Consider the following 15248-nt stretch of genomic DNA (forward strand, 5'->3'; position numbering starts at 1 on the left):
GAGACCAGAATAGGTAGAATTCCAAAACCATGTACAAATAGTAACCCTGATAATATCAGCAAATTACCCTAAAGTTAAGGATTATTAGTTAGTAGTTCACAGTGTTCGTGATGCAGTCAATGATTAAGATGTCAGTGAAACACAACTACAGATTACTTGAACTATAAATAGTGCACAGTGACCATGATACAATTGGTGGCACACACACACACAAAGATTTCTGAAATTATAGATAGACCTCCACGTCATCTATTTTAGTCACTTATGCACATCATAAAATACATTTCTCAGTATTTTAAACAAATTGAACATACTGTGGTACATTCATGCAACTGATTATGTAGCCTGAATTTGTCTACTGTTTTCTACATTATCAATTGCTCATGTAATGCTAATCAAAATGTATTAAATTGGTTCTTTGTAAAATTGTCTTGCCACCACAAACATCTAGACATCTAGATTTAGTTCATAACATAAGTCATTACATGCACAGTGGTTGAACCAGTTGTCATAATTTTAGGCCTAATTCACCATACAGCACTTTCATGTACAGTTCTTCCTAAGGGGTGTTTGCTATGTTAACATTTACATTTGTATTTGTTCCTTTGTGCTATGCAATGTTTCAAATTAGTCTTGTAATTTCAGAATCATAATACAAAGCAAACATAAAACAAACAGACAGAGATTCCTGGCATTATTAGAGAGATTATTGTATGTCAAATGCATGTTATTTAATTGGTGCATGCGTCTCATACCAGGTGCAGAAACATTGGAAGGTGGTGGTGTTTTTTTTTTTTTTTTTTACTCTCCAGGATCAAATTTCAGCGGGTTTTGTAATGAGAGTGCCAGGTTTTGTGCTCAGTTTGTTCTGTGTTGCTTTTGCACTTTCAAGCTTGACCTGCCTCCTACATTTTCACCCCATTTCTCAGAAATACATGTACATTTCAAAGAATCCAATGTTCCACTAATGATCCAATGTCAACTTGTCGGTGCCTGGGCTAGATTGTTCTCAATTTTCTTGGGCTCCATTCAATTAATAAAGTAAAAGAAAATTGTCAAGGTTAAGGTTGAGATGGCCCTTTGGTTTAGGATTGGACTCAATGTGGATAGGGTTCTTCAGAATCTGATATGAGAAAATGTATTCATCATTCTTACATAAATATTCCTTATCATTCTTACAGTACATATAAGGCAAGTCACAAGGGCACCTGGCATAGTATCTTCTAAAACAGCTATTCTGGCGATAATATTAAATAATTGGAAGAATAATTCAATAGATATGTAAAGTCTGTGTAAGCATGAAAGATTGTAAGTCAATCCATAACATTGGCAAGATGTTTTTATTTATTGTCTCTGTTTTCTTAGGTGGGTTTGGTGAAAATAGATAGCAAAAAAAAATAGCATGACAAGCTTTCATCTTGGATTCTTGTGAAATAGATGTGAATGCAGCCTAAAAGAAACTAATCTATACGTTTGGATTTTTAATATCCAAGCATCACACTGTACACAAGATCATGGTCCATTTTAAAAAGTACACACTGCACTATCCTTTTTTTACTTTGACATATCAGTGCCTCTCTAGATTTAGATCCAGCCCATTAATTGCTTGTGAAATAAAAACATAGGTGGCATTCAAGGGAATGTATTCACATTGAAAGGACTACCGGGTGTTTATTACAACAGACATACCAGTAAAGAGATTGCACCTTTGCTGGATTTCCAGCTCAATTTACATGCTTTAAATCATGTATTCTTGGTTTAGTGTCAAATTATCCCTTTAAAGAATGGAATAAAGGCTTGGCTTCATTATATAATTTATCCAATCAAATACAAATATTCTTGGATTTGATCAGGATCCCATAGAGTTCCTGCTTGACAACTAGTGTATATGGCAAAGTGAATTACAGTATTCCTTCAAATAAACGCGTGGTGTTAAATAACGTTCATTTTTGGTGCAGCATTTATTTTCTAGGGCAGCGTTTATTTGAGGGCGGCGTTTAATTAGTAAGAGAGATTTTGTGAATTGTAGCTGCAGTGCAGCCATAGACAACTTTGTTGCTGGCATTGTGACAAATGAATCATGCAGCTAAAAACGCAGGTTTCATTTACTACAGCTGACCTCCTTGTCTATTCTTTGTTTGTATATGATTGCGACAGCTCCCTTTTTCATTGGCTATCAATTAGGTGTGCGTTGGTAGTACAACTGTCTCAAATACAAGTGTTCTACATTGTGTCGAAATCTGAAGCGGCATGCCGAAACTCTCATACATGTTAACTTTCAAACAGAGCTGTGCAGAAAGTTATGTACATGTGTAATAAATACTGGGGTTGAATTTAACCAATTTAATAACCGTTTTCAGATTTTTTTGGTGCAGCGGGTGGTTTATTGAGGGTGGCGTTTATTACACAACGTTCATTTTTGGTGCAGAGTTTATTACAGGGCGGTGTTTATTCGAAGAAATACGGTATAATAGACTCATATCTCTAACTACCTCTAAACACAGCTGGAATTCATTCCTCAAATTTTGTATAATTATGACACTCATTCAGTGGTTCATCTTAGTTAAAGTTTCATTATTATGACAATTATTAAGTCAAGGACATTGATCTTTTAATAATTTGAACCCTTTGTGCCAGTCGAAATAAGTGTTTTTATACCATGGTCTGGGTGAATAGCCTACTCAACTCTGATTGGCTGCAGGGTGTCATTAAGTAAGAGATGATGCGCGTGTTAATGGTGTCCATTAATGAGGTGTCCATTATGAAGAGTTAATTCCTTAAAATGAACACCTTTGTCTAGCATTATCCCTTACATATATAAGAGCCAGATAATTGTTTTTGAAATAAAGTGTATACCAAAAGTGTCAGTCCCCAAAGCCATTGCACGGTTTCTGTTTTTTACACCTGCAGAATCCCTAAAGTTGCATTTCTCGGGTGAAAAAATCCATTTCAGGTTAATGAAGTAGCTACAGAGGTCCAGAGGTGTAATTTAGTGAACCAGGCTTTTCTTTTTATTTCCCAATCAACAAGCAATGCACAAGTAAGGGCACTTACTACCCATCACATAATTATTGACTTGTTTAGGACATTTTCAAAAACATTTTTGGTATGGTCAGATATCCGAGCTTTTGTGAAAATTGTTTGGCAGTCACTTTGTAATGGCAGACGATGTTAGCAATCTATCTCAGCCTTCGTTGGTCTTTTTCTTTTTCTTCTTGCTTTGTCTTAAGTCATTTTAGCTGATGCTGGCAGACAGAAAAGCGAACTGAATGAAAGCCATCAGACAGCAAGTACTTAGTTTTGATGATCGATGACTTTGGCCCTTGGAGCAAAGTGAGCAGAAACCAGTCATGGCTTCTAAATGTGTCTCCAGAAGAACCATGGATAGATTTAAATGTAGAAAAATATATTATTATATTAATATATATTTTGTATACAAATTGAAATCATGCCTTTTTCTAAAGAAGGGTTACAGTATGCTGGTTTCCTTCCCCCCAAAGAAAAAAATGCTTTAATCAATGTATGCCTTCATTTTAATTGCATCTTTAGAGTAAAATCCTCATATCTTGCACCCTATGGGTTCACTTCTAACCATGCTGTCGTGTACATTTGAATGCTTGTTTTGCCCACAGCTATTCAAATCTGATATTGCTTTGTCAGTAACAATAAAAGGAAGAGCTTAATAGTGGTTGTGATCATCACAGGTGTAAAGGCGAGAGAGAGAGAGAGAGAGAGAGAGAGAGAGAGAGAGAGAGAGAGAGAGAGAGAGAGAGAGAGAGAGAGAGAGAGAGAGAGAGAGAGAGAGAGAGAGAGAGAGAGAGAGAGAGAGAGAGAGAGAGAGAGAGAGAGAGAGAGAGAGAGAGAGAGAGAGAGAGAGAGAGCTACTTGTGTGTGTTATGAGTTATAAACAAAAAATAAAGAATTGCAGTGATTTTTGGCATATCACCATCTGCACTTGGCATGAAGAGTGCACATTGTGGCTAACGTTCTCCTGCCAAAACAGGGTTAGGGTTTGAATTCTCAATCAGGTGAGATTCCTTCCCTGATTTGCCAATGCAGATGGTTATGTTGCATTTTTGAATGACTTCTGCTGTGATTTGTATCCCTGAGGGGATAATCTCCTTTCTGTTCTCCTTCCTCTACCTTTCAAGTATTCATATGCCAACACATTGTCAGGGTTATCTATAGGGGCTCCACATAGATTTACAGTGAGGTTTTTTTCTTTTGAACCCCTGCTGATTTTATGTTTGTCCACTGACAAAGAAATGATCAGTCTATAATTTTAATGGTCGGTTTACTTGAACAGTGAAAGACAGATTCTAAAACTGATTGTTCCCATCCTTGATTGTGATTGTCTATATCGCGTTCCATGCCGTTGTAAAATCCAGCATAACCTCACAGGTTGTCCTCATAACATTCTTTAACATTTCATATTACTGCGCATCGAATATTTCAAGTTAAAAGAGACGGCAAATGTCCATCTGGCTGTTGCGTGGCAACGATTTATGTAGGAACTATAAGAATATAAGAACAATAAGAATTTGACCCCTCTGCAAGACATGACCTGGTGGTTGTTGGCAAAAACCTTGTCGACAATCACAGAAGTCATTGTAGTTAGCCACCAGGTTTGCACACATCTCAGGAGGGATTTTGTCCCATTACTCTTTGCAGATCTTTTCCAAGTCATTAAGATCTCGAGGCTGACGTTATGGTGCATGTTGGCTCAACACAACCTTACAACCTATGAGGTTTTCCATTTGCTGTTTTGTTTGAAGTTGCATGGTATGGTATATAAATACAATTGTAGTTTCTTCACAAGACCGGCAGAATTAGACTACCATAATGCCTAACATACAGTACACACACACACACACACACACACACACACAGGTATGATATGCAAATTAATGGTCTTTTTAAAGCAAACTGTTATGCTATTATTTTCACCAATAAGGATTTATCCTCATAACCACACACATTCTCCCCTCTCAGCCACCCATTCTTTTTTTTTTTGCTCTCTCTTTCTCCTCACTCTTCCATCTCACCCTCTTTCTTGCTACAGGAAGGGCACCTTGCTCCTGAATAATGTCTTTGCAGTGATAGCAGCTTTGCTGCTGGCCCTGGGGGAAATGGCAGGATCTTTTGAGATGCTCATCATTGGCCGTCTTTTAATGGGGGTGGACTCTGGTGAGTGCCTTTTGTTCTACAAGGCTCAAGACATGTTCCTCGTTCTATTTGTGCTCTGGACTCCAGAAAATGTATTTGTTGTCATGCCGCAGCTAACGGAAATGTTCCCCACCCCCAAAAAGAGAAAAAAGGGTCCTTGAATTGCTAATAATAGAAATAGGGAGAGACTCAATATTCTCAGTTGCTGATTCATAAAGCCTTCCATACTGTATAAGGGGAATGAATCAGTGCCAACAATTCCTTAGTAGTACTTAATCTGCAGAAAAAAAAGCATTGTTTATGTTTACTGCACCTCCATGTAGAATCACAATGTTGGTCAACCTCAAGTATCCAACTTGTGTACAGTGCACATTTTCCTTTGGACATGGCCGCTACACTTCTTGTAGTATGCAATGCGTCAACTACTGCATCCTGTAATATTAATAATTTGAATAATAATTAAGTAATTGATTACAATAAAATAATTGTAATCAACTTGGGTTAACAATTGTTTGTGTAAGTTAAGTCAATGGTATTGAGCATTTCAACTGATCATTCGCTAAATTCTATAACTTGCATGACAAAAGCTTCCACATTTTGGGTTGATATTACTGGGCAAATACTGAAATAGATAAATGTAATTTAAATAAGTTGAATAAGTTGATTATATAAAAATCTAATATGGTTGACCTCAAATTATCTCAGTAATTGTCAAAATGGGAAATTGGTAGCCATTCATTATTGCAACCCTGATAGTAGGCATTTCCTTAAGTACTTAATTTGTGGGGAGATATTTCACATCACTTAGCTAATACATATGTTTATGTAGAGCTCATGTTACAAAACAAAATTAACTGGCTGAGGTAGCTGCAAATACAGTTGAAGACAACACATTTTTCTTAAGGCTACATAAACTACCATTTAACTGAATGGCAATACCCATTGAAAAATAGAGTAGAAACATGTGAATTATTATGTAAGTAAATATAGTAATATGTCATGTCATACATTTAGTTTTCAACTGTAAAGGCTATAACAAAAGTGTAAGAAGACACAGAATGGGGAAGAGTTGGAAAGGTAAGTGGTGTTGGAAAGCCCAACCTCCCAAATAATAAGGTTTATATGTGTAATAACTTGAACCGTAAGGAAGTAAAACTACATAGCATTCCTTTGTAACTACAATGTTGTTACTGCACTGTTGGTCTGGCTTTGTAGTTGTAGGGGAATGTCCCTGTACTTACTGTAAGTCGCTCTGGATAAGAGCGTCTGCTAAATGACTAAATGTAAATGTTGTAGTTACATGGTAGTTGCCCAATAACGACAACATATTACATATTCCTCTCGTTAAGCTTCTCAAATGTGACTTTAAAAGCCTACATCTGTGTTTAATATGACACACATTGAGGACATTTGTATCATTGCCTTTGGGAGTGTGTTGTATTTATGAGATTACCCTGAAACCACTAACCCATACCATTTGTACGCCAAGTCTTTTCCCCTGGGAATACAGATTTGCATGAATAAAAAAAAAGAAAATGGTTTAACTCTTTTGTAAATTTTGCATCAACGTGCTTGATTGCTCTCGTTTTAAATAACGGTGCACTTCACTGGTTCAAAATCAATTTGTTAACTTCAAGCCTTGCTTTTGAGAAAGCTTTAGTGCCAGTATAGTGTAGCTTTGTGTCAGGATACTGAGTTCTCGCTAATTAATTCGAAATCAACCTAGCTCTATAACGAATATTCATAGCGTAATAACGGCTGTCCCAACAACTCCTATTAAACTGTACAGTAGACAAACCACCCATATCTCTCCAGCCTATACTGTCATTGGCCGGGTTTCCCAGATTCGTTAAGAAGCTCTTAACGCTAACAGCTTCTTAAGAACGTTCGAAGAGTGAGTTAGAATGCTCTTAGAACATTCTTAAGAAGCTCTTAGCGTTAAGAGCTTCTTAACGAATCTGGGAAACCCGGCCATTGTCTTTGAAAATTATAGACTGATGCAAATTAGGCCTTTTAAAATCCATTAAGCATAATGTCCTACATTTTGTGCCAATTACATTATTTGTTTTTGTTTTGGACAGGTATTGCCCTCAGTGTCCTACCCATGTACCTTGGGGAGATTTCCCCCAAAAGCATAAGAGGCTCCATTGGTCAATTCAATGCTATCCTTATCTGTTTGGGGGTGTTCACAGGACAGGTATTGGGACTTCCTGAACTATTCGGAAAGGTAAGGCTTTTATTGAAGAGGTTGACTGTTTGATGTTCATTAGCTAAATAACAAATTGGCATTTTTGTAAAGGACTGTGGTGATCCTTTTCCATTTGAAAGGACCTCTTCCTGGCCAGTCACTTTTGATATCTCTATTCAAATTGTAAATTTAGCAGTTGGGGTTACAAACACCAGGTTTCAGGGCGCAATATTGAATGCATTCAATATTTTGTCAGGTTTACTGTGACCATACCCATGTTGACACATATTTCCCTGGGGGTGTTACTGGCGAGGTGAGAGGTAGAGTTTGATTTTCGCAATGAGTTGCTTGGCTTTGTCATGACTTTGAAAGTGAACTGGAACATAGCCAGGGAACAGGGATTGATGCTTCCCCCCCAACAAAAAGTGTCATATAGTAGGTTACAATAAATGCCATAGGCAACCCTGAAATCTAGGTTAACCTGTGGATCAGATACTTATGGTGCCTGCTTGGTTTTCTCCTAATTATTTCAATTTGGCCGACTGAACTTCAGGGGCAGGCACGTTGGAAGACCAGACCTCTCCTATAGCCCACATCTTGCTGAGGCTGTGATTCCTCCCATTTCAGTAATAGCCTCTATAATGCTTTCAACCCACGTACTGTACCTCTAAAAGGTTCAATCTGTTCCAGTCCTACTCAATAAGGTATCAGTTTGAATTCTCAATCAGGTCTTGGTTACTCTAGGGGAAATGTGTCTGAGAATCCTTCCCTGAATTGCCAATGAAGATGGTTATGTTGCATTTCCGAATGACTTCTGCTGTGATTTGTACCCCTGAGAGAATAATCTTCTTTCTGTTTCCCCTCCTCTACCTTTCAAGTATTCTTATGGCAACATGCTATCAGGGTTATCTATAGTGGCTCCCCATAGATATACAGTGAGGGATTTGTTGATGATTTTATACGTTTGCCCACTGACAAAGAAAGATCAGTCTATAATTTTTATGGTAAGTTTATTTGAACAGTGAGAGACAGAATAACAACCCCAAAATCCAGAAAAACACGTCAAAATTTGATTTCCATTTTAATGAGTGAAATAAGTATTTGACCCCACTGCAAAACATGACTTAGTATTTGGTGGCAAAACCCTTGTTGGCAGTCACAGAGGTCAGACGTTGTAGTGAGCCACCAGGTTTGCTCACATCTCAGGAGGAATTTTGTCCCAATCCTCTTTGCAGATCTTCTCCAGGTCAGGTCTCGAGGCTGACGTTTGGCAACTCAAACTTTCAGCTCACTCCACAGATTTTCTATGGGATTAAGGTCTGGAGACTCCAGGACCTTAATATAATATATAATAAATAATATAATAAATGCTGAGTGTTTTGGGTCATTGTCATGCTGGAATACCTATCCACGACCCATTTTCAATGCCCTGTCTGAGGGAAGGAAGTTCTCACCCAAGATTTGATGGTACATGGCCCCGTCCATCGCCCCTTTGAGGTGAAGTTGTCCCGTCCCTTTAGCAGAAAAACACCCCCAAAGCATAAAGTTTCCACCTCCGTGTTTGACGGTGGAGATGGTGTTGTTGGGGTCATAGGCCTCCAAACACAGCAAATTTAGTTGATGCCAAAGTTTAGTCTCATCTGACCACAACACTTTCACCCAGTTCTCCTCTGAATCATTCAGATGTTCATTGGCAAACTTCATATTAGCCTGCACATGTGCTTTCTTGAGCAAAATAACCTGGTGGGCGCTGCAGGACTTCAGTCCTTCCCGGCGTAGTGTGTTACCAATTGTTTTCTTGGTGACCATGTTACCAATTGATTTCTTGGTGACCGTGGTCCCAGCTGCCTTGAGACAATTGACGAGATCCTCCCATAAAGTTATGGGATGATCTCATGATCATTGCAACTCCACACGGTGAGATCTTGCATGGAGCCCCAAGACCGAGGGAGATTGACAGTTCTTTTGTTTCTTCCATTTGGGAATAAACGCACCAACTGTGGTCACCTCCTCACCAAGATTCTTGGCGATGGTATTGTAGCCCATTCCAGCCTTGTGTCCACAATCTTGTCCCTGACATCCTTGGACAGCTCTTTGGTCTTGGCCTTGGTGGAGAGTTTGGAATCTGATTGATTGCTTTTGTGGACAGGTGTCTTTTAAACAGGTAACCAACTGAGATTAAACACCCCCTTCAAGAGTGTTCTCCTACTCTCAGCTTGTTACCTGTATAAAAGACACCTGGGAGCCAGAAATCTTCTGATTGAGAGGGAGTCAAATACTTATTTCACTCATTAAAATGCAAATCAATTAATGAACATTTTGACATGCATTTTTCTGGATTTTGTTGTTGTTATTCTTTCTCTTATTGTTCAAATCAACCTACCATTAATTAATTATAAACTGATCATTTCTTTGTCAGTGGGCAAACATACAAAATCAGCAAGGGATCAAATAATTTTCCCCCCCCGCTGTATCCCCATGGCGTGAATGACTTGACACACCAAAATAGCATTTTGATCAGTGAACCAATGACATTTTTGTGCTCAGTGATTTTATTTAAAAAAAATCTATATGTATACATTATGTTAGTTGATAACAACTTTTCATTTAGGATGGGATAAATGTTCCCTGTGATGCCGAACATATTTTACATGTATACAAACGTTATATAAAAAAAAAATATTCAAGACAAGTTGATCAGAAGGAAACGCAAGATTTATTTTAATTAACAATGTGTCACTAGCTCTTATTGCCCTTTGACAGCTTTGTTATCGATTTACTTGGTTGTATATAACAAACTGTATAATATATTGTTAACTGACAACTGACTTATGAAGCATTTAACTAAGCTGTTATAAAGTGAGTAATGGCCAGAATGCAATTGTATATCCACATGAGTATCAAGATGTTAGATATTAATTAGTACAGTATACTACAGCACAGTATAATTTCCATCATTTGGGAAAGTGTTTATTGAGGAAGAAGGGTTGTGTCAGAGACCTTGCATTTTAAGGAATCTAAGAAGTAAGTTAATTAAGTAAGACTTTATTTATATAGCAAATGTCATACAAGAATTGTAGCTCAAGGTGCTTTACATAAAATCAATAAAAACAATATACAAGTGACAAAAGTAATAATTAAAATATGTTTCCCTAATATTTATTATTTTAATTTGTTCCATAGTTTTGGGGAGTAATTGACTAAGGCCGAATCACCAATCTTCTTATGACTGCTTCTGGTGACCTTTAATAGGCCTGCATCTGATGATCGCAGTGTTCTACCTGGTGTGTAGTTTATAAGGGAGTTAGCAATGTAGCCAGGTCCTTGTCCGTGTAGAGCTTTGTATGTGAGGAAAAGGACCTTAAAAACAATTCTGAAGGTAACAGGGAGCCAGTGTAAAATGGCTAGGACAGGACTAATGTGTCCTCTCCTTTTAGTTTTTGTTAATGATCTAGCTGCAGAATTTTGGACTGAAAAAGGACTGACCGGCAAATGTTTTCATAGTAAGTTTTTGAAGTTTTCAAGTTTAGGCTATAGTAAAATATGATAACGTTAGTCAAAAGATGAAGAGTAGGAAGAAAGACCAAGGACAGAATTATTGCCCTCAATGTTGAAAATCAAGTTGGTGTCAGAATACAATGACTATCACTGATAATGTGATAATACTCAACAGCATTGGTTAGCTTTAATATGTACAACAGTGTTGTAGTATTCAAGACCAGTTTCTACCACATTTTGAAGGTCTCGGTCTTGTCTCCCGCATTTTTACTTAGTCTTTTCTCGGACAAAGAGAACTCTGGATTTTATTTCAAAACCACAATAGCGGTAACTAAATTTCCTGAGCATTGTAACTTACTTGTTAGCGACAACATCATACTACAGCCAAAGAGTATAGAAGCACATCAATATAAGTTATTTGCTTGCAATTGTGATGAACATAAGGTCGGAACAGCACCTCTTTTCAGCAACATAGCAAATCCTGCTTTACATTGTCCCAGGTTTTCAAAACTGTCCTCGGTGAAATGGTTCGAGCAAATGTGTAATTGAGGGTTGAACTGCACAGGGATCTTCTCATAGACAAACAAGTATATCTATCAGTGCTGGACTTGAACAAAAAATCGGCCATGGCATTTTTGGCCCAGACGGCACACACCCACCGTGATTGGTCAGTCACATTCCCTGCAGACTGTCCTCTTAAAATATGCATGCATTCTATGATATGAGTTGCCTAGTGTTCTGTGTTCATGTGATGGTTTTGGATCCTTCAAGAGGGGCCTAAAGACTTATCTGTTGATCTTACACTTAAATAATCAATTAATTGTTAGAGTTATAATTTGTATATTTCTGCTTCTCTGAGCCAGCCACCTCTCCTACTTCCTCTACAGGTAATGCTGATGTTGAAGCAGCTTAAGCCCCCCCCAAACATGTTCGAAATGTTTGCAAATTTTGTGGCATTCGCCTGTAGATCTTTTTCTCCATTAACTTTTCTGCACCTTCCTTGCGCTTTGGTGGTCATTCCTCCATTTTAGCAATGCTAAACTTAACGATGCCAAACCAGCATACGCATTAGCCAACAGCTCGTGTCTCAGGGCCTGCGGGAAGCGATATTATGAATCAGGGAAAGGGGGTTCCTGGATTTGATTGGGTCAGGCCAGTGCCAATAAAAATAATTAACCAATGGGCCGGGCCGCTGTCAGTTCTTTATCGGCCAGGCCGACCCCCCCCCAAAAGAGGCCTATAAATTAGATCTGCGATTTGGCCCAAAAGTGTGTCAGCCCACCGGGCAAATGCCCGGGAAGGCCAGATGGCCAGTCCAGCCCTGGTATTTATGTGTCGTTTCTAACGTGTGCTGACGTTGTGACGTAGGCTAGCACTGAGTTGCCTTTTTGCACACATGACACTTTTTGCCACAAAAAAATTGTAACCGCCTAAACTGTGCAACAGAACGTAAATAAAAATATAAGCAACGCAATCACTAACAAGACAAACCGTTTGACACCGGCGTTGTCTATGTCTTGCCGAAGGCTTGAGTACACCCAATAAATAAATATTAGGGCTGTCAAAATTTATAACGCTCTAACGCAATCTCATTTTAATGCAACAAAAAAAAATTGTGCCGTTAACGCATTACTGACTTAATATTACTTTACATGACTGCCGACGGTAGCTGAATGATGGAGAGAGGGATTTTAGATGGAAGGTTCCTCTTCAAAAAGTTCTGAGACGGTTCGGTTGACAAAACTAAAGGCCGATTTATACTTTTCCGACTCCGTTACGGACAGACGCATGAAGTCGGACGGATTGGTTGAATTTATACTACTCCGACGGCTTTGCGTGCTGAAAGCAATTCACCGCCAGAACAGTAGATTGTGCTGCACTGCGTTGCTAGCTAGGTTATTGAAAAGTCTGCGTAAATTTACAAATTAGCCGTTTCTTCAATAAAATAAGCACATTTTCAGCAACTACACTGCCCATTTCTCGTCACATTTTAATTCAGATGCTGATTTACATGTACTTTTTAGCTGAAATATGAATTGTAAAAACTTACAACAATGGCAGTCAAAGGATTCTGTTCTCTTGTTGGTCACGGCAACCCCGCCCCCGCCCCTGACTCAAGCAGTTCTTAATATGGACCAATCACACCCAAGGGGTATCCATAAAATGACGGACGGATAGTCAGGAAAATCCGGAGGTGCACGCAGAGCTCTCCGAGAGATTCGGAGAAGGCATGGAGAGGGAGAATTCCTTGACGGAGAGGGCGTTCCCTGTGTCCGTAAAAACTTAGATGTATAAATTGGCCTTAAGGCTGTGTGTACTTATGGTCAGACTGAGTTATCACAGGAGTACTTCCAGCCTAAACTATCGTATGCAAGCAAAGCACACAGCTAGCGGAGTTAGCAACATTAGCGGCGTTAGCGGCGACGGCAGTGGCGGCAGCAGCGTTCGCTCCGGTAATATATGGCAGCCAACACTTGCTAAAGAAGCGAGCAGCTGACTGGGTTCAAAAAGATAGAAACTGTATTGTTCAATATAAAGGTCAATCTGTGGTTGCTTAAGTATATGAAGTATGTTTGAGTGAGATTTGAATATTATGGAGCAGGATATCGTAATAGGCTATGAGACAACATGTCTCAAATGTATTTTATATTTCAGAATAAGTCTAATTTTGTGGATGTTTATTATACAGCAGTATAGTTTGTGAGTGAATATAACTCCCTCACAATTTAAGTTTGTTCCATCTGAACTTGTTATATGGACATTATCATCCAGTTAGGCCTATCTGAAGTTAAGTACATCCTTTTAATGTTATTTCCACAAAACAGTTTTAACAGATTAAATAGATTTAATAATTTTGCAATTAAATGCGATTAATCACGATTAATCATATGAAATAATGCGATTAATTGCAATTAAATATTTTAATCGCTTGACAGCCCTATTAAATATATATGAGAGAAAACAATTATTACAGGTACATCTGAAAACTATTTGTATCATCCCTCCCACTTAACACTTAGACCAATAGATGTTGGCTCAGTGAAGCTAGAAATCAATTCATTGTGAATTTTAAACGATTTCTTGAACCTCAAATCCCCCTGGATTTCTTGGTGTAATTTCCTGAGGATTTTACAAAGTTTCGTAAATATGGTCCTATCTCTGTACCTTTCAGTCTGGATTGACATTTATATGTCAAAAGTGTAGCAACAGAGCACATGGCAAGCTCAGATGCTCATTTTTTATTCATAGGGATTGGCTGATCTCATCAATCATTCCATTTTCCAGATCACCTTCATAAATATTGTATTACAATGCACTTGTAAAAAATGTTTTCAATCTTTTACAAAGATCTTTTACCCTAAGAAATAAGTGCTCTGTCTACATCAATGGCAGACATGACTCTTTGTTGGCCTTCAGTGTGAGAGGAGACTCCACACAATTCAAACAGGTCTCTGGTGCTTTGTGACACTTTGTGGCAGATGACCTCTGTTGTCAGTCTCTCTCTGGGTGCAATTTCGACTTTGACAAATGATAATCCTTGTGACCTATCCATATGTCTACCGACCTCATTGCAGCGGATAAACACAATAATGTTAGCTTTATTCAGCAAACACCTTTGTAGCCATTCCATAAGGACATTTCTTCTTGAGGAACATGCCTTCAAAAAGGTATATTACTGTAATTGGACAATCAATGGTCTGAATACTCTTCTTTCTATCCTCAAATACTTTTGCTATTTAAAATCCTGAAACGTATGTGCTGGTTGATAGCAAGTGGAAAGAAAATCTATGGGAAGTCTCATAGGCATGGCCCCTGGAGTGTATGTCAGTGTAAACGCATGCTTGGATGGTCAATAGAATGTCTTCAGGAATATGAATGTCTTAGCGGACAAAATTGGTCATTGTGTTTCTGTGGAGAAAGTAGTTATACATGTATGTGTGTCCTTGGCATACACATTTGTATATTAACACTTGTCAAATGTGGTTGATTTTGTGTATTTAATAATTCACATCTTAGTGCTTGTGTCTCTGTACTTTTGTACGTGTGGGCAACAAAATGCGTTTAGATTTTGGTCCATTCTCTTAGTATCCAACCTTAAACACTGATTACGAGTTCTCTCTAAGGGAATGGTTAGTCAACAACGTCAACGGATTCAGTGATGTGGAATGAGATTGGGAACTTGGTGAACTAGCTTACCAGTAAAGGCGGATTTATACTTCTGCGTTTTTACGCACACGCACACAGGGAACGCCCTCTCCGTCAAGGAACTCCGTCTTCGTGCCCTCTCCGAACCCCTTGCAGAGCTCTTTGTCCACCTCCTGATTTTCCTGACTATCCGTCTGTCCGTCCGTCATTTTACGGATACCCCTTGGCTGTGATTGGCCCGTATTAAGAA

General features: G+C 38.5%; 1 protein-coding gene across 5 annotated transcripts in view; it reads left to right on the plus strand.

The window, feature by feature from the left end:
• The window catches only part of slc2a9l2 (solute carrier family 2 member 9, like 2), a 96911-nt gene that overhangs the window by 18912 nt on the left and 62751 nt on the right, over window positions 1–15248 (plus strand). For all 5 annotated transcript variants that reach the window (XM_084704898.1, XM_084704897.1, XM_084704899.1 and 2 more), the window contains 2 exons: window positions 5063–5187; window positions 7248–7393. In XM_084704898.1, the coding sequence (XP_084561024.1) occupies window positions 5063–5187; window positions 7248–7393 (271 nt within the window). The remainder of the gene's footprint in view (window positions 1–5062; window positions 5188–7247; window positions 7394–15248) is intronic.

This window comes from Hypomesus nipponensis, chromosome 9 (assembly GCF_054491055.1).
Source record: "Hypomesus nipponensis isolate SF chromosome 9, ASM5449105v1, whole genome shotgun sequence".
In the NCBI taxonomy this organism is placed as follows: Eukaryota; Metazoa; Chordata; class Actinopteri; order Osmeriformes; family Osmeridae; genus Hypomesus; species Hypomesus nipponensis.